Here is a 24,533-nt window from a genome sequence, read left to right on the forward strand (position 1 = left end):
AGTAATGTTATTGCGCAAAACCAGTGAGACACTGGCATCACTAATGATCGACCCAGTAGCAGAGCTGGATGAAGGCTGTCTTGCAGAGTATAGAGTACAGCACAGCGGTGCTGTCACAGAGAAGCATACTGTATGAGGGTACAGTCTTTCATGTGTGTGAGTGTCGCATGTTCTTCCAACTTCCAGACTCCTTGAAGAGTGCTACAGACCTGAGCGAGGAGCAGGAGATTCTGGTCCACATAATGCAGGTGGTGGAGAAACGTGATCAGCTGGTGAGTCTCCTGGAGGAGCAGCGACTGAAGGAGCGGGCTGAGGACCAGGACCTGGAGAGCATGGTGCTGTCCAAAGGGTACCGGTTCCACTGGACCTAAGGGACAGCAGCATTCAGTCTCGACTCCTTGTGGAACTGATCAATGGCTAGAGCAATAGACTCGGAGAGTTGAAGTGATTCTGCATATGAATTATGTTTTATCGTTTTAAGACTTTTAAAATTCATCCCACTGTATCATTGCTGTGATGCCTGCTGAAATTGTAACATTTGGATATATGGGTTGAAACAGATTTTTTTGTTTGTTTGTTTGTTCATGTGTTTATATGTATGGTTGGTTATTAGGTGTTTTTAAATACCGTCTTCCTGAGGTGCCACTGCTCTGGTTTCCCATTTAAAATCATACCGGTAAATTAATGTAAAGACTTGCCTTTCATGAAACCAAGGGTCATACTGAAATGGCGCTTTTCGTTTTATGTGTGCAATATTGTCCATTTGAATGCATTCACTCACAATGTGGTAGAATAGATTATGTTCTCCGTCCAAGCACCAACTCTATAGGTAAATATTTAAAACCACCTTTTCACTTTGTGTGTTGTGTGTCTTTTCAGAAAGAGAGATGTGTTCAGCACGAGTTCTTTAGGTGTTTTCTTTTACATTACGATCTCTCTTGAATTTCCTATTTGAAAGATGTTGTATTGTTTTCCTAATTAACACTAAGATGTCAGACCATAGTCGTATATTATCTAATTGCAGGTATTGCACAAGATTTTCTTTAAGGAAATGCTATTTTACTGCTGTAAACATTTTCATTTTTTTGTGAGAAATTGTTGGCTAGCTGTATATTTATTTCCTCATGTCTGAAACACTGCCAAATGTTTTTTTTGTGTTAATTTAGGATGTTTGATTTATTTTACTTAATTTAATTCAGAAATGTTCACTAAATTGTGTTTATCTATACCTACGTAATTTATTTAATAAAAACTGTTTAAAACTCTATTAGTCTGTGGTGTTTTTACAGTTCATAACAAATGCTGCTGTAAAAGCATGCGCTAAAGCTTTAGGCTATACTGTTTCACAATATAGCCAGTGAGACTGCATTCATGGGTTCAGTCTGGATTAAGCGGCCTTCAAGTGACATTGGATATAACAATGGGTTGTTTCTGCAACTCCTGGCATTTCCCATAGTGAAATGCTGGACTTATTATGACCACCGCGCAGCGAAGCGGCGGTCATACAGGTTTAGTCAGATTTTTTTTTTTTTTTTTTTTTTTGCCATGTCCACATTTCTGTCAAGGATTCCCAGGACACTGAAAGACCGGGGTAGACGAAACTTGGTGGGCATGTAACCCCACATGGATAGCATGGAACCATCGTTTTTTGTTTTGATCTGTAGCCCCCCTGCTGGACTGCACCCCCCGAAAGGAGGGTAGGGCAGACACCGTTTTCGGTGAATATCTCGAGAACCGTAAGGTTTAGGAGGACCATTTTTTTTGTATGTTTATCTCAAGGGGCCATGTCAACCCATTCCATAACCACTCATTTCATGTATAGCGCCACCTAGTTAAACACAAAAAAGTAAAAATGAGGTGTTGTAATCGCAGGTATCTGTGACCTAACATAGTCAAAACTGCACGAAATTGGAAGTGTAGGATCATTATGACACCCTCTGAATGCACGCCAAGTTTCGTGGAATTCCGTTCATGGGGGGCCACACAATAAATTAATTTGTTACTATACACCAACTGGCCTGTAGGTGGCCGGAGACAGTTTTCTGTGAATATCTCGAGAACCGTGGGGGCCTAGGAGGTCCACCTTTGTTTTGTATGTTGGTCTTAAGGGGGCATGTCAACCCATCCCATTACCACTTATTTCATGTATAGCCCACCTAGTTCAAAAAGTAAAAAAGCAAAAATTAGGTGTTTTCATCACAATATCTCTGGCTGACATGGTCAAAACTGCACGAAATTGAAAGTGTAGGATCATTATGACACCCTCCGAATGCATGCCAAGTTTTGTGAACTTTCGTTCATGGGGGCCTTACAATAAAATAATTTATGTGTACATTTAGTGACCGTTACACCAACAAGGATTCCCGGACACTGTAAGACCGGGTACATCGAACTTGGTGGGCATGTAACCCCACATGGATAGCATGGAACCATCGTTTTTCGTTTTGATCTGCAGCCCCCCCGCTGTACTGGACCCCCCGAAAGGAGGGTAGGGCAGACACAGTTTTCTGTGAATATCTTGAGAACCGTAGGGCCTAGGATGACCAATTTTTCCGTATGTTTGCCTCCAGGGGTCATGTTAACCCATTTCATGTGCACACATGTGCATAAACAGATACACACGCACACACATACATTCACAGTAATCATACGTATGACATACTCACACAGTAGACATATGTACGCATGCATGCACATGCACAAACACACATACGCAGGCAAACACAAGCACACACACACACACACACACACACACACACATAAACGTGTACACGCACACATGCACACAATTCAAGAATTTCTCAGAATTATGAACAGGCAAGATGGGGGTGGGGTTGTATAAAATTAATTTTACATGTGAAATCTATGAACTAATCATGTTTTGGTACTTGTTGTCTAGCAGATACCAGTGAGAATTGAGTGTGGATAATGCAATTTAGTGAGACAGTTAGAATCATATAGGCCTTTCAGCGTGATTTATTTTTGTGGAAAAAATGTGCTGGACTGGGCGGCGGTCATATTTTGTACCGCTCTGCGGTACATCTAGTTTTCGATCATTTCAGATCTTTTTTTTTTCAGATCATTATATGCACTGTGTTATTACACATCTTGACATAAAATATTATATAAAGATATTTTGATTTCATAAGATATAGGTATGCTATTTTATAGGTCCAAACACCAGTTGTGTTCATGTCCCCCAACTCCGGCCTCAATATCGCTAAAGAGCCATTTAATTCAAATGCAAATTACATTATTTCAAATCAAATCTCTTTAGGCCATATTGAACGTAAAACATTAGGCCCTATTTTTCAAAGCCAGATAAATCTAGATTGTAAGGCAACAGAAATTGGCAAGTTGATACATGATCAAGAACAGTCAAAAACCGCATCCTTCCTGAATTTGTGAACAACTTGTTGCGGTAAAGACACTTGTTAAGATCAAATGATGAAACCTATTGAAGACAAATGTGGAAAATAAAAGAGTTCATATGACAATTTGCATGTGAACTATTTCGGTCTTTACTGAGTCCAACAGGCTTAATACATTTTTTCTGAATTATACATCTAAAATTGACATTTTTCTTTTTACATTTGTTAAAAATCCACCTATAGCCTATGGGCATTGAAGTTTGCCACCTACCAATCAAATGCCTGCCAAAACTCATCTTTAGTGGAAATGCCTTAACAGTAGCCTATGGCAAATAGTGTCAAAAGAAGAAGTAGATAGGCTACAGTGTTCTAACATCTTTGTAGCCTATAGGTAAGTAGTGGTGTAGATCATTCATTTTTTTTCTAGGTCTAGAGTCTGTCTCTCTCATTTTGGACTTGAATGACTGGACTGGAAATAACACTCACAATAGCCTACTGTTCAATATTTTATTTGTAGGCCTATGGACTGGAAATAACAATCACAATACTGTTCAAACATATCTTTTATTTGTATGTTCAAACATATATTTTATTTGTAGTCCGACTTAAAAGCGCATGAAGAACGACTTCTCAACTGGGAAAGTCGGGCTTTCTGAGCAAGCAAGCAAGTCACTTTCGGTCGATCTCCCAATCCCTGGAAAGAGGGAGGGATTTGAAATCAAGGAACGCGAAAACTCACGGGAATCTCGTTTACGAAGGCAGGGCAAATATCTGGAATTCCGTTTCCGCTTAATGGAAAAAAGTTAAGATAGGTGGATAATCACAGAAACCGATATTCTGTTGTGAAATATAACTTACTTTTGGCCGGTGGTGAAGTGTGTTTTAAAGTCAGATGGCGTCATCTCCGCAAAAATCCCCGTCCTCACCCAAATCTCCCACTCCTAAATCGCCGTCCTCCAGAAAGAAAGATGACTCGTTCCTGGGGAAACTTGGAGGAACTTTGGCAAGAAGGAAAAAGGCTAAGGAAGGTAGGCTACATGTATTTGGACACTTTGGTGCAGTGCATAACATTACCGTTTTCCAAAGCAATAGCCTATTACACTAAGCCTTCCCAATGTTGACACCTCGACATGTCCGCTTTGCCCGCTTAACTTCGATGCCATATTTGATGGTAAACTGTTGTAGGCTATCTGTGGTAACAGAAGCAGTCGCGACAACACTTAAATTATTTGTGGAATGAATGTAAACTTGACCATTAAGGCAAACTACCCGGTGGGGAAAATGTTTATCCAATTTGGTAGCCGCACAGATGCTTCATGAAAAACATCCCCTGGGGCGTTGTTTCACACTTTGCATAATAAGTCTAATTAATCTGCCATTGTAGCGGGTGTTCAGGTGACTGGTTCGAAATGTAAAATTTAGACTGGGTCGATGATATGTTTTAGGTCAGATTCAGTTCTAAACCGATGATGAATCCCTGTAGTCAGCTTCTTAGGCTATTGCCATCTAAGGTAGGCTATGCGTACAGTGAACTCCTTCAGATGTAATTACTTAGGAATGAGGCAAGAGCAAACTTACCCTGACAGGACCAGCTGCGCCTTAGTCTGTCCAGTGTGGTTTCATCATCGCTGCCAAGAACAAAGTTACTTAATTCGTCGTTACTGTAACAGCGCTTGCCTGTGCGTGCTCACAGGAGGGTAAGGGTGAATTTATTGCGGAAGCAAACGCTCTGTCCATTGTTTTTCCCAGTGTCCAACATTAAATAAATTAAGCTCTTCGCTGTCCATTAAGCCCGAGTGTTCCCCTGAGGCCTGCCATGTTCCCAGAGTGCACTTGTCTTGCAATTGCTTTGCGTCCGTGCGCGCAACGCTAAGTGGCATCAAATAGGCAGCTGAGCCCATTCCACATACACTCTCTCTCTCTCTCTCGCTCACTCTCTCCATCACTCATCTGTCTTTCTCCCTCTATGTCTCTCCTCTCCCTCCCATCCGTTTAAGCCTGCACAAGTGTAAGCCCAGAGAGTGCATTGGACGTGGTGCTCATAGTGATTTGATTGAGCTGTCCCCTTGTGCAGGGAGACTCTGGGAATCTTTTTTGATTTATCACTCTCTGTCATTTATGACTGTGGACAGGAAGGCAGTAGAATGGAGGGGCATGGACCTCCAGCAGGCCTGCTCATTGGGGGATGGAAAGATAGACAGAGCAAGATGGATGGAGAGAGGGATGAAGGTTGAAAGAGAGAGAGAGAAAGAGAGAAAGAAAGGGTGTGTCTGCAGGGAATGAGGTGAGGGAGATGCTGATACCCTCACATAGGAAAGGAGAAGAGAGGGAAATGGGATGTGGTGCCTTCTGTCCAGGTAGGACATATTTATAACATGTCCATGTCTGTGCTTTTACGCAATATATGGTTTATTATACAATAACGTCGCTCATTTGAAGAACTATTCCCACTGTGTGATGTCAGTCAAGAGGGTGCTCAGGGGCTACCGAAGGTGGGGTTAGGAGGTGGGAAGAAACTGATGGATGACATCAGTTATGAACCACTGTGTGTGTGTGTGTGTGTGTGCTTGTGTGTGTGTGCTTGTGTGCGTGTGCGTGTGTGCGCGTGCATGCGCACATGAGTGAGAAGTTGAGATGGTGTTGATTAAGAGGATGTCAGTCACCCCTGGAAACCAGCACAGGAAGTAGACATCCCTGGAGGCTTCGCTGAAGTGGCACAGAGGTGCATGCTGGGTTGTGTGCAGGAGCAAGAAGCTCTGCTAGCATGTGGGACTTTTTTTGCTATGCTGGCTCTGCAGAGGTTTCTGGGAATGTGCAAGTCTTATGGGGCTTGTGCATGGCAGCACCTACTGTCTCATGGGTGTCAAATTATAATTGACTCTGAAGATTGAACTGATGAGAACAAGGCCTGTCATAATTGCATCTGTTGTTATTGAAACATGTTTGAAATCCAATGGTAATTCCTGAGATGGCTTTTAAGAATCACGTGAGCATACAGGCCTAGCATTGTTAATTCAAACTGATAGACTAACGCAGATGGAGTTGGGTATTGACAGAGTGTTGCTTTGGGTTTCAAGGTAATTTAACATCGTTTTCACCTCTTGCTAATAAGGGTTAGCGACAATCTAGCTTAATATGTGTTGGAGTTGAGTCAGCCTTGTGATCATGGGGAGTGCCCCATGAAGTATCTATAAGGGACGTGATAACTAGTTCTAGAAATGGAAAACATGTTTTCACACCTGCAGGGAAACCATGGAGGAGTAGTTCAGATTAGGTTTGGAGACTATTGATTATGCCATTGACTGACAGGAGAGCTCTGAAGTTTCTGTATGTAATGGTCAAAGTTAACCATGACTTGCCTTTAACATTTAGATGAAACGTGACTCAAATAATATCGTTTTCAAAAGAAACAGACATGACTATGAATAAGCTTCATATACTACAACATTATCTTCAATTTTATTTGTGCCTTAAAGCAAAATGGCTTTTAACAGATATTGTTTTCCAAGAAGTGACAGATTGGTATGTTGTTTTTCCAAAGCATGGGATGTTTGTTTATCAGAAAAATGATTAGTTGTTGTCACTTACAGTGTCTGAGCTTCAGGAGGAAGGCATGAATGCCATCAACCTGCCTCTGAGCCCAACACCCTATGAGATACATCCAGAGGACACCATGCTAGGTATGTTATGGTTGAATGTAGCATAATTTCCCCATATCCTTTCAGATGACCATATGTGTCAAAAGTTAGTCATTTTTTGCCTCCTTATTTCTCAGAGGAAAATGAGGTCCGCACCATGGTTGACCCAAACTCTAAGAATGACCGCAAACTACAAGAGCTGATGAAGGTATGTGTGTCATTTAGTGTGTCTCAATTTGCATGCTTCAAGGGCTGCATTTGTTGTCTGAATGTGTCACAGTTGTGAGACTAGGCTGTCTCACATCCCAAGACTCATTATATGCCTGTGGCTATTCATGTTATCAAGCCAAAATGGAAGATTACTCAACCACCGAGGACTTGACCAGCCGCCACATTTAACAACGCCACATTTGTCACAGTTACAGAAGGCCACATCTTCGTAGACTGTCATAGACCGTGTCCTCAAAAGGATGTGGACCCTGGATTAAGACATTGCCTTTTACCACACTAGTTGGGTTTCCATTCAGCTAATTCACATATTCCATGTGCATTGCTAAAAATGTGCAGAAATAACAATTTGGCTCAAAAATATGCATGTTGCTGTGTGTGTTTCCATCCACTGTGTTGTGCGAGTGAAAAATGGACATTCTCCTAATCTAGGGAAGAGTTCTAACCTGCTGTGGTATAAAAACGCATGGTCAATGGGGCAATGTTTACAGAAACACACAGGTAGAAACGTTACAAATGTGAATATATGGGATTAAATTGGTTCTGTCATAATAATTCAAAAGAAATTCTACCTCTGACACTTCCAAAGTTACATGAACGGTTTACACTCACGCTAACTCTTGGGCTTTGAAAGTTGAATGAATCAAGTTCAATGCTTAAATATTTTCATGCCAATGCTGCCGCTCCAACTGTTGAACCATAGTGAACAATATAAATCTACCGCTTGCCACTAGTCAATGTGATCCCTGCCTTAATCCACCCTCCTCTAGCGAATTCAATTTCAATACACATTTGAAGATTTTCCAGTTTATTTCGTATTCAAATACTGTAGATATAATGTGCATTAGATGGAAACCCAGCTACTGACATGCGTAAGCGATACTGAGTGCCAGTGGGTGGTCATTGGAGACTATTTTAGGAAGCACTCTTTTTTTGTGCACGTCATGGTGTGTTGTAGGTTTGCATCAGCATTGATTTCTTTACATTTTACAGGTGCTCATTGATTGGATTAACGAGGAGCTGGTCGGGGAAAGGATTATCGTCAAGGACTTGGCCGAGGACCTGTACGATGGACAGGTTCTTCAGAAGCTCTTTGGTATGTTCCCATTCTCCTGGGCCACCTGGCAACATTACACCCCACTTCTCAACAACAAAGATGATGATGCATCTTTGAGCTAATTTTTCTTCTCTGTTTTTACCTCAGAAAAACTGGAGGGGGAGAGGCTGAATGTGGCGGAGGTCACTCAGTCTGAGATTGCTCAAAAGCAGAAACTGCAGACAGTGCTGGAGAGGATCAATGATGCTTTGAAGGTGTCCACCAGGAGCATTAAGTGGAATGTCGATTGTACGTGTCTGATGGTTTATAGATACAGATGCATGGTTAAAAAGATGTTGAATACCATTTAGGTATAGGCTATAGTTTTCTATAGTCTAGTTTCTATAGTGTGTGTGTGTGTGTGTGTGTATATATATATATATATATATATATATAGGGGCAGCTGTGGCCTACTGGATAGGGCTTCGGGCTTGTAACCGAAGGGTTGCCTGTTCGATCCCCGACCCAGTAGGAAAAATGTGGGTGGGGGAAGTGGTTGAGTACTGCCCTCCCATGCCCACATCCATAGCTGAAGTGCCCTTGAGCAAGGCACCTAACCCCTCACTGCTCCCCGAGCGCCACTGTAGCAGGCAGCTCACTGCTCCGGGTTAGTGTGTGCTTTACCTCACTGTGTGTTCACTGTGAGCTGTGTGTGTTTCACTAATTCACGGAATGGGATGAATGCAGAGACCAAATTTCCCTCACGGGATGAAAAGAGTATTTATACTTATACTTTCAGTTCTTCAACTAGCTTGCCAATGATGTAATGCTAATGAGCCAAGGCTTAAATTGGTTCAGAGACTGTATCATATCACAGATTTAGTTCGTCATTCTAGTGCTCCAGCAGTGTTTAATCTTGAGTGTGGAATTGATATTATCAGATGTGATCACAAAGTGATGAACCACCTACAAGTTCCTTTGAAATGACTGACATTCTGTAGAAATGTTGGCCTAATAGGCCTACAGCAAGGATGAGCAATTTACATGCACTTTTCATAGTTTAACTCACAACTACCTGCCTTCTTATTTGTTATGTATTTCAATGCTGAGCTCTCTCTTCTCTGTTTGGGTCTCTGCTAGCTGTTCATGCCAAAAGCATTGTGGCCATTCTTCACCTACTGGTGGCGGTCTCTCAGCACTTCAGAGCCCCCATCCGACTTCCTGACCACGTCTCCATTCAAGTTGTTATCGTTCAGGTGAGTACACACACACACACACACACACAGCAGTACCTTTCTCGTAATAAATGTACTAATTTGACTAATATTACTGATAGATTTGTTATATCAAATGTTATTTATTATGCATATGTCTTATTTGATTTCCTCAGAAACGGGAGGGTATTCTGCAATCTCGTCAGATTCAGGAGGAGATCACTGGAAATACTGAGTATGTCTGGTTCATGTTCACAATAACTCAAATGGAAATGCTAGTGTGCAATGGTATTATACAGGATAAATAATGCTCCTTTTGTCCCTTACTGTACAATGCACATTGCTGTTAGTATGTTGCAGATGCTTTAATGTAATGTTTTTACAAAATCACATAAATGAGTTTGTGAGCGCTATTTGGAAGAACTCAAGGGTGACTCGATTATTGTTTATTTTACACAAAAGAACACCGTGACTATACAGTCAAAATATAATGGCATGATTCAGGCTACATCATAGGCAGAAATGAGGGCAGAACAGGAAAAGTGGTTTCAGTATAATATATAGTGTGAAAATATAACAAGCCTTGTGTTTAAAAACATATTTTCAAAAAGCTAGACATGCAGAGAGAAACCCATGTTGCCTTTGACTAACTATGCTGAATATAATTGCAACACCACAGATTTAATGATCATTGTCACTACCTGAATCCAGCAAAATAATCGCGGCATGTAAATGGCCATACTATGGTCCAGGAGTTTCATCGCTGTGGACACATAGCTATGGTAAATGAGACAAAAGTGCACCTCGTCCAAACAGTGGTTTTACTCTCACTGCCTGATCAATAGGCTACACTTGCTTTCTTTGCACACCTCCTAAAATGATGGGTCTCACTCTCCACTATAATGGTTCAGAATAGGACAAACCTTCATCTTCACCATACAATTAGAAATGATGGCTTCACTTTGAAATGGCGAATCTTAAACGGGACTTTTTTTGTTCAGTCATTGTGCCAGCAGCTATAGACAGTAAAAATAATCATGTCCAGATAATTTAGCCATGTAGCCTGCTCGCGACACCTAAATGGCCTGCCATATTTGTGCTGGTTGTCGCTAGGCAAAGACAGTTCAGCTCTGTGAGTGGTTATAGTGCATGAGTATCAGATCAAAGTATAATTTAATCTTGACTCCTCTTTAAAGAGCTTATGAAACCTCTGTCACACAGAGTGTTCCCATTATGTGTCATGGTTGTACTTTAAAGATTGCCAGGTGTCCCTGCCTTGAGTTGATGTTGAGTTAATCATGACATGCTAGAGGGACTCACTTCAGAATCAGTGGCATCACTGGGTCTATCTTTTATGTCTGTCATACACACTCGTAGGGAAATTGCTTTCCAATGCTGTTCAATGTTTATTGACATAATTGTAGTTTAATCAGTGTGATTAAAACTGATCCTTTTGTGAAATTAAAAGATAACTCATAGGAGTTGCAATAGGTTAAATTAAGTACAACAGCATCTCTCTCTCTCTCTCTCTCTTTCTTTCTTTCTTTCTTTCTTTTCTTTCTTTCTCTCTTTCTCTCTTTCTCTGTCGCTGTCCCTCACACACACTCAAACACACAGTGCTGTGGTCCAGCAGGCTCAGAGCAGCTGGGGGGATATGGGAAGCTGGGCTGAAGTGGTTGCTGCGACTAGTGGTGGTGTTGGGGGGCTGCTTAGGCTGTTATCACACAGGCAGGAGCGGCTGCCCAGGCTCGCCACTGGCACCAGAGATTAGAGCAGGAGGAGGGGAAGAGGAGGACAGGCTCTCTGGGGCCTGCTCCGTGTCCAGCAACGGCCGCCGCTGTTTGATCGCTCGGCCTCAGGGACCCCCCGCTTGCAGCCCAACAACTCTCTCCCCCCCCCCCACCCCACACACACTCACACACACTCACACACACACACACACAAACCTCGCCACTATCCTCCACTCCAAGCCTTTTGTCTGTGGCCCCCATCCCCCATGCTATTGCCACCCTCAATACACACACACACACATACACCTCAGTATTGTGTCCGATTCATAATGATCTGGTGAACAACTGTACAGCCAGCTTGTTGTGTTGCCATAGCATTCTTAGCACATTCTCCAGATTCACTTCCAGTTGCTATGACTTTCTGCTGCCAGCTCAGGCATGTTGTCTTGTATTGAAATTGTGTGTGTTTGTGTCTCTGTATGTGTGGGTCATGGTAATTCATTGTTTCCCCACAGAGCCGACCATTTTAAAACTGAGATGTTCTAATTGGCTTGTTATTTCTCTTTCAGGGCTCTGTCCGGAAGGCATGGTATGTGTTTTGATAGTCATCTACAGATAACTCTGTCGCGCACTGTGTGTTGGTCTCGTGCTGTGTGTTGGTGTGTTTTAACACATGGAGCAAATGGATTAGTTTGAAGTGTGTGGCTGCCATCTCTCTATTTTGGCTGGCCTGTGTTTTGCACTGGACCCTGTTATGGGGATTAGCCTGTTCTCTTCTCACCCTCTGTGTGTGTGTGTGTTGTTCGCAGAGCGGGATGCCTTCGACACGCTGTTCGACCACGCTCCCGACAAGCTGAATGTAGTGAAGAAGGTATGAGTAGCTGTTCAGGCTCCCCTTTTAGCACAAAGGGGCCCCTTGTTAGTAGGCTTACAGAAGTGACATGTACGTGTCAGTACCACCTATGTGTGTATTTTTCAAAGTTAGCAAGGACCAAGGAGAAAGGGGGTGGTAAATAAGAGCAGATAAAGGCCTGTATGAGTGAGTGAGTATTATATAGCATTCCATTCAAACTTGGGGAGCAAAGCGACCTTTTGATTGTGAAAGGTGTACTATATATACATTGTATTTAGTGTATTAGTTTATAAGATAAAGTTGAAATATGTTATTGTTATTATGTAGTATAAGGATACTCACAGTTCCCTTCATCATGTAAGGACCCTATTACTTATTATTACACAGCTTTTCAGAGTGCTGCAGAAAGTTCCATTCACTTGAATGGGCCTTCCCAACGTTCGGAAGGTCTGTTAAATCTATAATCACCGGCAAAGTATATAATGACCGCTATCAATGGCAATGGAGTTTGTGATTCATGTCTTTCATATCACTCTGCAACTACTGGAACTTCATTGAAAAGTGAAAAGCAGATGGTTGATCAGCTGTGTTCTAAAGAACGTTTGATTCAAGTTCAGCGTGTGTTGTTGCAAACGATTTGTTTCTCAGCAAAAGCCACGATGAACCGTAACAAATAGGCTATAGCCTAGGCTATGTAGGCTAAATAGTCATATCGTGGGGTGTTTATGGTTTCATTTTGGCAAGTAGGTGTGTAATAAACGGGATAATGTATAGAACGCCAGTCATTATTGGGAAAATAAGTCCCTTCAGGGCGGAACAAGACCCCTCTGCTGCACATCGGGGTCCGGTTCGCCCGGTCGGGACTTATTTTCCCAATAATGACCGGCGTTCTATACATTATCCCTTACCTAGGTGGTCATTTACTGTATCTTGCTGGCTTTTTGCAGACACTCATTACCTTTGTAAACAAGCACTTGAATAAGCTGAACCTGGAGGTGACTGAGTTAGAAACACAGGTAACCCACATTTCCACTACACACACAGATACACACACACACCGACACACACAGCTGAAGGATGAGAAACAGTACCACCATTACAAATGACTTAGTTGCTTTCGTGTTTTAAAATGTTGTTTATTAATACTGTATATGTTTATCTGTCTGCATGTGCTCAGTTTGCAGATGGTGTGTATCTTGTCCTGCTGATGGGGTTGCTGGAAGGCTATTTTGTCTCACTGTACAATTTCTTCCTCACTCCTGAAAACTTTGATCAGAAGGTACGTTTCAAAAACAAATGCATTTTGCCCTCTTAAGCCTCTTTCCAGTAACCGAAAGCACTGGTAGTTTTGTTTAATCATACACACTGTACATACATTGCTTGTGGACACAACGTTCGAAATATCTAAACATTCCAACAAGTGATGGCATTTTACCTTTTTCATTCCAGGGATCAACAGCATTTATTCCATGCATTTATTTGCCATAATTTCTTTTGGTCAGTGCCAATTCCTGTGCTAGAAACGTGGAACACGCATCAACAGTGCACCTTTCAGCCATTCAGCAGTGTAAAAAAAATGTGTTGTTTCCCTTTAATTTGGGGTTAATTTCACTGATCTTCCTAAAGAAGCTGATTACAGGTTAGCAGTAATTAACTGTAGTCTTTGAAGCAATTACTCTTAATGTTTACAATGCACCCTGCGCTCTCGGTGCAGTGAGCGTGTGGGTCTGTTATGCTTTCGCTCAGCTTGGTTCGCGGAGGGGGCAGCGTTTCAGCTCACCTGGGTCCCTTCCATTTTTCTCTGCCAAGCAGGATGGGCATGGACCAGGATGCATCTGTAATCTGCCTCTGCGCAGGAAAATCGATAAGTGGCTGGGAGATTAGCACTAATGCGGAGAGAGAGAAAGCGAGAGAGAGAGAGAGAGACAGAAAGAGAGAGACAGAGCAGTAGAAGTTGGGAAGAGGGCTCCTTTCTCCAAGCGCTGTTGGAGAAGTCCCAGCCTCTTGCCTGAAGGAATCCTGTCTTTCCTCCCTTCTCTCTCCCTTTCCCTCCCTCCCTCCCTCCCTCCCTTGCTCTCTTCCATCTTCCCTGGCTAGTGTTGGCTACAAGTGACCCTCTCCATATTCCCCTGATCCTCTGCCTCCTATCTGATCTGTTCTAAGATTCATCCAAATGTTGTCCTGGAGATCTGCCCTGCTACACAATCTCACAAATACTCGCCAACCCATCGTGCAGGCACATGCACACCATTCTTCCAATTCTATGCCTTTCTTTCTTTCTTTCTTTCTTTCGTTCTTTCTTTCGTTTTTTCTTTCTCTTACCCTCTCTCTCTCTCTCACACACACACACACACACACACACACACACACACACACACACACACACACACATACACACAGAGAGATACACATGCACACTCCAACACAGACTCAGACAGCAAAACTATCTCTGAAATTCACTCTCGCTTAAGCCTACTGTGTTGACTGAGCTGATTACTCCACTGGCTTAAAGGTTTAAAATGCTGATGTTTACTTTCTGACTTGTGATCCACTCAGTACAATATGGGTACATGTCAGTGTGCTAAAGAAGAGTCTGTTTTTGTCTCTCTCTCCCGCTCTCTCTATCTTTGTGTGTGTGTGTGTGTGTGTGTGTGTGTGTGTGAAGGTAAATAGGAAAATAGAGGAAAGAGGAAAATATCAGTGTGTGGATATACATAGTCAGACCAACAAATCTTCAAATCTTGAAGCTGCAGTTGAGAGGAGGAGGAGATGGAGTGAAGGGTTGTGCTGTTGGGCTGGGATATGATGTAGTCAAACATGCTGTAAGCCATGTGTGTGCCTTCCAAAATCTGCTGCATACTCTATCCATGCCAACGCATTGGGGATCGGATCATGGGCTTCCATTGCATGCATTTGTAATAATTAACTGAAAAGAACAACTATACCAACAGTAATACTATATTTTGGGACACTTACTGTAGGTAACCCTAGTATTTACTCCCTGCCTGTACATTCAAAATGATTTTTTTTTAGTTAAAACTCCTCTACAGTAACTTTTTATTAGGTAAAATATATTTTACATACACAAATTATCTCTGAACTATCATTAATTACATGCAGGTGTTAACATGGAGTGTTAGTAAATACACCAATATTTATTGTCAGATTAATTCAACATTATACAATGTAACAGCATAATTTGTGCCTGCATCTCTATTTACCATGAGGCTTGGCGAGGCTGTGTGTGAATGGGTATTAGGTCCTGTGGAAATACAAAATAGAAGCGTTTCATCTTACATGTAATAAACATGACCTTATTACAGCTGTCTTCTCAGCCCCTTGTCATTGTTATGAGCATGTGGTTTACTGCCAAATGTACTCCCTTGTATGCACAGGAAATGTGCATTCCTGTAAATATATTTAACAAATAGATTTAACAAATCACTCATGACATGAGTGATCTCATTTGTCATTCTGGTAACACAGAGAAAGGGAAAGGAACCTGGGGAATGTCTGGCTGAAATCCTGCAATGTACTGAACAAAGTCTGTCAGGTCCACTTGTTTGGATTGTGAACGAGTTTCTGTACAGTCAGTGTACTGAGGTAAACTGAACACTCAAGAACGTTGGAGATGTTTCTCAATTGAAAGCCTGATTCACTGTTTGAATCTGCAATATTGTAATTTGTGGCTTAAAAGAAGAATCTGACACCACACCCACAGCTAATCAGTCACTATCAATACTCACTCTCCACTCTCAATAGGAAACTCTGATAGAAACTCTGGAGCTGCCATTACTGCCAAGAACTAGCCTAGTGCATTGTACTTGCTATGTATTCTACTCATGTCGGTGAACAAAAGGCCTGTTAAATTTCAAACATTTTCAATTGCCTTTCCACATTGATTTGTATTGATTTCATACATTGTGTTAGTGATTATATGATTACAATGACACAGATCCTTCAGCTGGAGATTTTGAAGGAGCTGTAATGGGTTAACCATAAATGGGTTGACTGGCTGTTGTATATCTGTTCTCTTTCTCTTGACCTTGCCCATGCTTCTCTTCTGTGTGCTTTGTGCAGGTGCACAACGTGGCTTTCTCCTTTGAGCTCATGCAGGATGGTGGCCTTGAGAGGCCAAAGCCCAGACCTGAGGGTAAGCAACTAATAAACATGAACTCATATGATCCCCCACACTATATTTCATATACAGTATATCCATACATTTTCACAGAATGTATATAAAGCATCTATACTATCTGTTTTAAATATGCAGACATGTTGAAGGGCGTTGATGAAGCTTATTCAGTTATATACTATATACTTATATACCTGTCTGATTATTAAATTTAGTTAACTCATGTGGTCAGACCATTTGAGAAGTATTCCTTGTCTAATTCTTTAAAAATAGTGCTTTACCCAACTGTGCTATTTGAACTGAAGTGGTCCCCAGATTCCTTAGATGGTGACACATTTGATGTAGGGCCTTGACAAACAAATGGACACACTGGCATAACTCAGTTAGCCGTTGTCCTGCTGTGCCCATCAGCTTGTGCATTCTGCGGTGTAGGATCTACGAGCATCTGCTCAGCCCCTCCCAGGAAATGGCATTCTTCGGCTAAATCAGTAGATCAAGTTATGTCTTTCTTGATGGAGGTTTAAAGCCATCCCAGGCTAAATGTCTGACATGCAGAGCCCATAATAAAAGCTAACTTCATTCTGAAGTCCGTTAAATCCGTGATGTATGCATAACATTGTTATCTCGGTTATGTAACCATTTTGCAGCCATTTATATGTGTGTGAATCGGACTGTAGCCATCCTTAGAGAATTCTAAATGTCTGCTGGTTGATTTTTCAGATATAGTGAATTGTGACCTGAAGTCTACACTGCGAGTTCTTTACAATCTCTTCACCAGATACAGACACGTGGAGTGAATGGTTGGTGTTTGAGGAATATATTTTCTAAGCGGACCACATCTTCTTTGTGTCGTTATCTGTTACTGTGTCTTAACATTAGATTGGTGAATGCTTGTGTGATTAGGGGGGTGAAGACACAGGATGGAATTCAAAACAATGTTTATGAACTCACCCTTATATATAAAGCCCTGTACGCTAACACCTAATTATGTTCATGGACTGCTCAGGCTTTTCAATCACTCTGTGCATTGCATAAGCAACAATACAGCATCCAACTGGCTATGGCACATTCAAACACTAAAAAGACGGGGGAATTCTTCACATTCTTGTCATTGTTTGGGAGTAAAATTCAGTGATTGCAAAAAAAAGTGCCGTATTATTTTTGTATAACACTGTATGTTTATTTGTATCTTTTCTCTGTAAATATACCTGAATATCCAACCTTTGACATTTCATATCCCACTGTTATGTGATGTATTGCAACTGGTTGGCAGAATCTGAATTTAATGTGTGCAGATATTGTTCCTGTTCAGCATTAAGTTAGGTTTATCTGATGTCCAATGATTACAACATAGAAATTAGTCGTTACGGATGGCAGTTTGCCAGATATTATGCCCCACTTTACCATGGGGACACGCTGAAGGGTAGTATGATGATGCCTTGATGAAAACAAAGAATTACCCTGATTTGTGATCACTTGGTGTGAAGCAAAGAATGATTTTTTTTTTGATCGCTTAAAATCGCACACCTTTGTATTCACAAGGTTTTTGTGTAACATAAAACATGTCAACCTCATGACCAAAGTGCCTTTGTTTATTCATATCTGTTGTATTTCATTATTAGCAGAAAATCACAAATTTCGCCGCAGCTGTATAACGGATGATGAATAAAGGTGTCATTCAACTGTAACAACGAAAATAAATATGAAATGTTCCAACAAAAAGAAAGTCTTAAAACCATTTATAATGGATATTTGTCTCAAAAGGGCCTATCAGAGAATAGTGTATTTTCTACCAAATGAGAAAATACAAATACCTTTAATTTCATATACTTGGTTTTAATATGAACGTTCAGGGAAACGCTGCAAGACTGAACAGAGGAACAAAAAGTGGTGTGGTTACATCGCCCTTGAAATGTGCTGCAAGTGGTCCTTAGTAGTTTGGTTGATTACATCTGTGACAGATACAAAATAACAATGGATTAATTGTAAGTGACTGTTCTCTATAAATGAAACAAGTGACAATGTTCATTCAAATTCTAATTTTCTAATCTCAGGCTACTAAATGGTTTTTATCATTCTTAGCTTTGTTTTTATACACATTGGGACTAGAGAATGGGCTGAATCTTTGTGTTTTTGGAGTGGTGATTGGAATCATTGTGGTCGTTGACAACCAGTTTAGGCCGTGTATTCAGTAGGAGTGGTTTTGATTGGCATGCCAAGTGTTCAAATGTCAATCACACAGAGAGAATTAAACAGAGACATTGCCCAACTTTAAACCACGAGAAGTTTGACTGGCACAGCCTGCCTGTCACTTACCAGGAATCATGTAGTCGCCTCGCATGCTTCATTTTGTGCTCTTCTCCACAAAGCACGGCATGGGGAAAAAAGAGCGAGAGGAGAGGGAGGGAGAGAGAGTGAGGTGTGTAATGCAACAAAGAAGATAAAGATTTTCCCATGTTCCCTGATGAAACTGAATGAATGAACACGTGAAAATAACAGCTCCTGAGACCCTCAATAAGCCATTTGTCCAAAGCATTTTTCCTGCCATGCCATTATCACCAAATCTTAGCTATTAAAAGCTCAGGGTATTTGTGTGCCGCGGCTCCTCTGGAGGGAAAATTACTGCAAAGGACACCTGAGTAGGACTGTGACTGCCCAGGACAAGATGGCCTGAATTGGAGCGTTGTCACCATTAGGTTGCAAATTACCCCCATCTCCAACTTACCAATTTCCAGTTTTTTTGCCTTTTTCTCTTATCCTCTATTTTTTTCTAGATCTCTCTCTCTCTCTGTGTGTTCTCTGTAATATTCAAAAGCTTCTAAACGGATATCCATTTACACATATTTGTAGTGGCCTATGCCTATCTTTAATATTAAAAAGCATCCACACAAAAGTCATGTAAGTTAACACTAATCCTTAAAGATGGAGGATGTGTGGCTTTGAAGACACACTGGCTGAAGATATTTTGGCGGCAGCAGTGGTGAGATTTTTGGGAGGGAGTGGTGGGTTTGTCACATGATCTGCATTTCTTCTGCCTCAGATGGAAGGATTCCCTGAGTGACCGAGGACTGGAATCAGAGTGAACATCAAAGGGCAGAGGGAAGTCAGTCGTGACATCAAACAGGGCCCAGTCACATGGAGGCACAGCACTATCAAAAGAGCAGGCATGTTAAAGATCACTATCTGCACTAATAGTGCACTCGACCCTCTCACTGCCACTGCCCACAGCACCCTTCTGTGTGAGTGTGTATGTGTGTGAGTGTTTGTGTATGCTGCAACAAATGCACACAACCCTTATAGTCATTCAACAGGGCAATATTTAAACATATTTATTATTTTGTAATGGACAGTGCCCACCATGGGACTTCACAGTGCACTATGGTGTAAGAGAGATAAGTTTCACCAGCGAAAATAAATAAAATCATATGCTCTAACATCACCTTTAAAACAGATTTTGTGCTTTCAGTAGTGTTCTTCAGTAGCCTACCTGACTAAACAGTCCTTGCTACTGGCAACATTTTATTGTCATAACATTGGCCTTGGAAATCCATGATAGGTTATATAACAATAAGAGATTACCAGTATTGCTATCACAACATTCTTCTGAATAACTCCATAGTAGGCTACATAGTCCCATTAACCCTGAGTCAGGCAGAGACGAATGATAAATACAAATAATTCTCTGGAGGGAGAGGGAGAAGGCATCTGCAAAATGAAAAAAAAAAAAAAAAAAAAATGTAAATGTAAATGACTTCTTAACAGTTTGTTAAAGAAGTAGCCTTAATTGTGAGACCAACATTTTGATGTCTGTTTCTTGAATTAGAAAAAATAAAACATTCATTAAGGGGCTCTGTTAACCGTTTTTTTTTAGTTGTGGAACCCATTTATCAGTCATGTTAAAGATAATAATCCAGCTTCCTGCAATATAAAGTATCTCACCTTATGCCTTGCTTAACTCACTTCACTCTCACATCATGCCTAATTGCTTAACACTTTTGTGTAGTCATTGTCTAGTCCTGTTGTGTTGTGTTTGTTTTTGTTTGGAGAGGGGGGAGGGGGTCTGATATGCTGTTTATGCGCTTTTGTCTATGTTATGTTGATTCTCTGACCCCCAAAAAAAAAAAAAAAATAAAAAAAAAATAATAATAATAATAATAATAATTTTTGAAGTCTGTAACAATTACATGTCAAGAAGTGCCTTAGTCTTTACACACAAGTCCTCCCGATTAGGCTATTTCATGGCCAATTACATTCGCTCTCTGCTCCCTCTTCTCTCCTCCATTTTTCTATTTTCATTCTTAATGGAAATATTGATTTTTTTCCCCCACCACCTATGCCCATTAATTAAGAGATTAGATTGAAGTAAAGGTTAAAGCTACTCAATGGACTCAATGGAAAATTAGTAGTGCCAAATGTCGACACACACCCCTCTGGAATTAGATTTAGGCTCTACAGTATCCTAGGCCTAGGCTATGTCATCCAACCAAGATGGGAAATGTTACATTCAATTCATAGAGCGATATTGACCCGCGTCTTGTGCGCATTCTCCTCACTTGAGCCTTGCGCGAAATTATTACAATGTAATAAAAAAGCATAAGTGAATTTGTATTGCCGGGAACAAATGTTACTAGCGACAAGGTATAAGTCAAGGCTGCACTAAAATGACTGCAAATCTCTGCGGTACAATCACCGACGTCCTGAGAGCTTTTTATGCGAAAGCATTAGTGTATCATCCAACCCAATTTCAGCCACTGAAATATCACCATATTAAAACCGCTAGATGGCGACTTTCATAGGCCTATCTCGTAGCCCGAGGTCGCTCTCTTTGAGCAGGGAGTGTGTCCAGAGGCAAGATAGGAAGGATCCTCGATTATTGAATTGTAGCCTACCATCACTTGTTTCCCCCCCTACAGAAGTAGGCTGCGATAGTTCCCCGGCCTGTGTAAATAGGCTCAGCAGGCTGCTGACACTGTGCCAACAAATGAGGTAGGCTAATCAAAAGTTTTTGCTGTGTAATGTATAAAAAGCCTGCGTGGAATTCCACTTCGCTTGCTCTCAAGTAAATGTTCTGTTGACATTGTTGGAATAACTCAGGCCAGTCCACAGAGCCTATATGACTACCAGGACATTAGCGTATAGACTGAACATTATTATCCCTGGTCTTTGAAATCGGAAGTTCAGCAAAGTAGATAAAAGGTCTGTTGATAGGCCATGAAGATGTTTTTTTACGGAGTAGGCCTACTTGAATGTCCATAGCCTACTACAGAGAGCCTACTGTTTCCCCAGTGAGGTAATTCATATGGCCGTGGTCCCTCCCCCTCCCTCGGCTGGCTCCGGAGTTTTGGGATGACGCCACTTTCGCTCCGCCCCAGCTGCAAACTCAATCTTCGCGTTCATTTCATTCTTGCCCTCATTCCGCGCATACTTCGCATCTCTGTAGATACAGAGAAAATTAACGTTCTCATTCTTGACTGATAAAAGAAAACAAACAAACAAACACTTTAAATGCAATTGCCGCAAAGAAAGCCAGGCCACTGATACAAATCAAACAGCTCGAAAGTGTTCCAAATTAAATAAACCTAGGTGTCTGAGGTAAGTTTGTTTAATGAGTTATTAAGTTATTTTTTTGCGATCTGAAAATGTTTAAATTCGATTGAAGCATAAACTATAATAATGTGGCTGATATCTGTAAAAAGGAGAATGAATTTTGTACATTGACACGGTCAAAACAGTAATAGATTTCGACATGTTTTGTCGAAGCTCTTTCACTTTGTTCAGAACTCACTGTAGAGTAGGCTAGCCAATGATTGTCATTGCAGCGGGGTCGTGTTACTAGGCTGTGTTGTCGAAATTTGCCCTGATCTAATGTGGAATTGGAAAAAATGCGAATAAGCCGACTGCTCTGAAATCAATGTATAATTTTACTAAAATGTATTGGCATATAGGCAATGCCGTAGTTCACGCGTTCGCATTTGCCTTGACTGGAACCGCCGAACTGAGCTGAACACTTCGGAGGTTAACAAAAGCGTTTGGGAGTACTTGTTGCACCCGTAGAATAGCCTACATCGCCATACGCAGTGATTTGATAGTGCCATCTAAATTAATTCACACTGTAAGTAATCGTTTGGCTTACACCCTAGTGGAGCTTTGAGCCTCCTCTTTTAACAGTGAAATATTTTTTTCTTGAACAGTTTTAAAAAATGATTGTATATTGTGCATGGATTTTAGCGATGGCTTTTCTGAGTTGGACCTTGATTGTTTGGTCCGGAATGATGGGCGCAGGTTAGCCTACTTTGGGAAGTAGGCTAGCATTCTGTCAATTAAATCTGGGCGGTAGAAAGTCCACTGTGAAGGAAGGCTATTGTTAATCATTTATATGTATGGTATAACCTTTTTGTGATATGAAGGAGTTGTAGTGGACCTGTATATTTGACTATTTATTTTGAGAGCTAACAGTAACATGTTTTTTCTTGTAGCCTATGCACACTAAAACATTACACTAGCTGTCAAGTTATTACGTCAATATTCGAGATGGACTTCCCTTACATCTGCTGCACAGAAATCTGTCAGGTTTAGCATACCTCCCTGCTTTAGTAGTAACTTTATCCTGGATAGAGACCACTTTAACTGCTTTGTTTGATGCAAGAAATCTAGGCAGTGCTACCTTTTTTATTTTATTTTTTAATTTCAGTATATTTGTTTAAAATAGCTTATCATTTAGTGTGTTCTGCCGTTTCCAGTTGCCTTACTCAATAGTCTTCTTTTTGGGGCTCTAATGAGATTCTAATGTGAATGCATTTTCATAACGAATTTTCAGTCAATTACAGTAGGCCTACAACTATCTCTGAACTGACTGTTTTTGAAGTTTCTGTGTTGAAGAGCATTCATACTTTCCAAAGCATTCACATGTTGATTGTAGTTTTTGTGCAGTGTCCAATGTTGTTTTTGTGCAGTGTTTTGCTTAAATGTTACCCAGTAATCAACAGATGTTATAGGTCTAGTGTTCAGAAAAGAAAAGATGCAAAGCTCACAAGGTTGGGTTACCTCTGGGAATGAAGGATTGTGGGAAGATGGGGGAAGGGGCACGTATTGTTCTTTTCTGACGTTGAGGCAGAAGGCTTGTGGACTTATTGAACCACAGACGGCAGACAGGCCCCCTCTCTGGTGTTGACATCTGGTTTAGTACTCTTATCCACCTGTAGGGAAAATGCAAATATGTGTGTGTGTGTGTGTGTGTGTGCTCACCCCAGCTCTTCCCGCCTGGAAAATTCAGAGGAACAAGCATTAGTGAAACTGCCTCTGCCACTCACTGTCTAGCCGGCCCATTGTTATGCCAGCAACAGGCGGTAGCAGCCAAGGCACCATATGGCTCATGTATGCTTCTATGCTATCTGTTAATTTAGCTTATCAGCGGCGTTCTAATGTTTTCAGGCAGTCTGTGCTGTGTCGTTGGAAAATCTCTCTTCTTACTTTTGAGGAGTCTGTGAAGCGCTTCTTTGCTGTGTGTACTTATACCCAGAGTACTGCTGCCAAGCCACAACGGACATGGAATTAACACACTATCTCCCTGCTTCACTTTTTACTCTATCTCATCCAGTCTTTTATTGTACCTTCCCCCACCATTACACACACACACACACACACACACACACACACACACACACACACACACACACACACACTTACAGTCTCTTCCCTCCATTTTCTCCTATTTAGCCAAACACAGGGCTCAGCACAGCGCATCAGAGCATGCGGTCTGTTCCATTGGTCATAATGTGTGCACCGCATCAGACTGTCTTTCCCCCATTTATTGAGATCTCTTTAGGTTGCAGTATAACAGTAACGGTTATTGTTGGTCATTTTTTGTAAAACATTTTTTTTTTATCAGATAATGTCTTAAAATTAATGCAAACATCATTAGCAGTTTTTTTTGTATTTAATTTTGAATAATTATGTTATACAAAGTAACATATCAAATGACCGCTTTTGTAAGTATTATAATTAACCAAATCTTAATTTGGATGTTTTAACATCAAAGGTGTTTTAGTGTGCTGGTGATGTAGTGGATGGATGTAGATTGAAATATTCCTCTTTCAAAAGGGGCTTGCTTTTGTGTCCCAGTGATTCATTACGAGGGTTTAATTAGCTGTTCTTTTGCACTGAAAAGGGGTGAAAAATTGCATCTGATTATTGAAAGGATTCATTAACATATCTTGGCAACATCATGAATTCATTCCTCAAATATTTCTCACACACTTGCGTCAGATCAGGTGTCTTTGGAGATTTAGCATTGTCAGTCTCTGCTTAGTTGAGCAACAGGTTGTCCTT

The 24,533-nt window shown here is 41.1% G+C and overlaps 3 protein-coding genes across 4 annotated transcripts in view; all 3 read left to right on the forward strand.

The window, feature by feature from the left end:
* The window catches only part of mical2b (microtubule associated monooxygenase, calponin and LIM domain containing 2b), a 41,225-nt gene extending 39,958 nt beyond the window's left edge, over positions 1-1,267 (forward strand). The window contains 1 exon segment of the mRNA XM_048257019.1: positions 187-1,267. Coding sequence (XP_048112976.1) covers positions 187-371 — 185 coding nt within the window. The 3' untranslated portion in view covers positions 372-1,267.
* Positions 1,268-4,127: 2,860 nt separating this feature from the next.
* Positions 4,128-17,782, forward strand: parvaa (parvin, alpha a). The gene is made up of 13 exons (XM_048257053.1): positions 4,128-4,399; positions 6,962-7,051; positions 7,147-7,217; positions 8,231-8,333; positions 8,442-8,582; positions 9,414-9,529; positions 9,664-9,722; positions 11,787-11,806; positions 12,027-12,088; positions 13,018-13,086; positions 13,248-13,349; positions 16,151-16,223; positions 16,926-17,782. Exons 1-13 carry the CDS (start codon positions 4,264-4,266, stop codon positions 17,000-17,002), a joined length of 1,119 nt encoding a protein of 372 aa, XP_048113010.1. The 5' UTR covers positions 4,128-4,263; the 3' UTR covers positions 17,003-17,782.
* A 3,852-nt stretch (positions 17,783-21,634) lies between these two features.
* Positions 21,635-24,533, forward strand: part of tead1a (TEA domain family member 1a) — a 37,506-nt gene continuing 34,607 nt past the window's right edge. For both annotated transcript variants that reach the window (XM_048257048.1, XM_048257049.1), the window contains exon 1: positions 21,635-21,797. The gene's annotated coding sequence lies outside the window, so the exon portion shown is untranslated. The remainder of the gene's footprint in view (positions 21,798-24,533) is intronic.

Source organism: Alosa alosa, chromosome 11 (genome assembly GCF_017589495.1).
Source record: "Alosa alosa isolate M-15738 ecotype Scorff River chromosome 11, AALO_Geno_1.1, whole genome shotgun sequence".
NCBI classification, from domain to species: Eukaryota; Metazoa; Chordata; class Actinopteri; order Clupeiformes; family Clupeidae; genus Alosa; species Alosa alosa.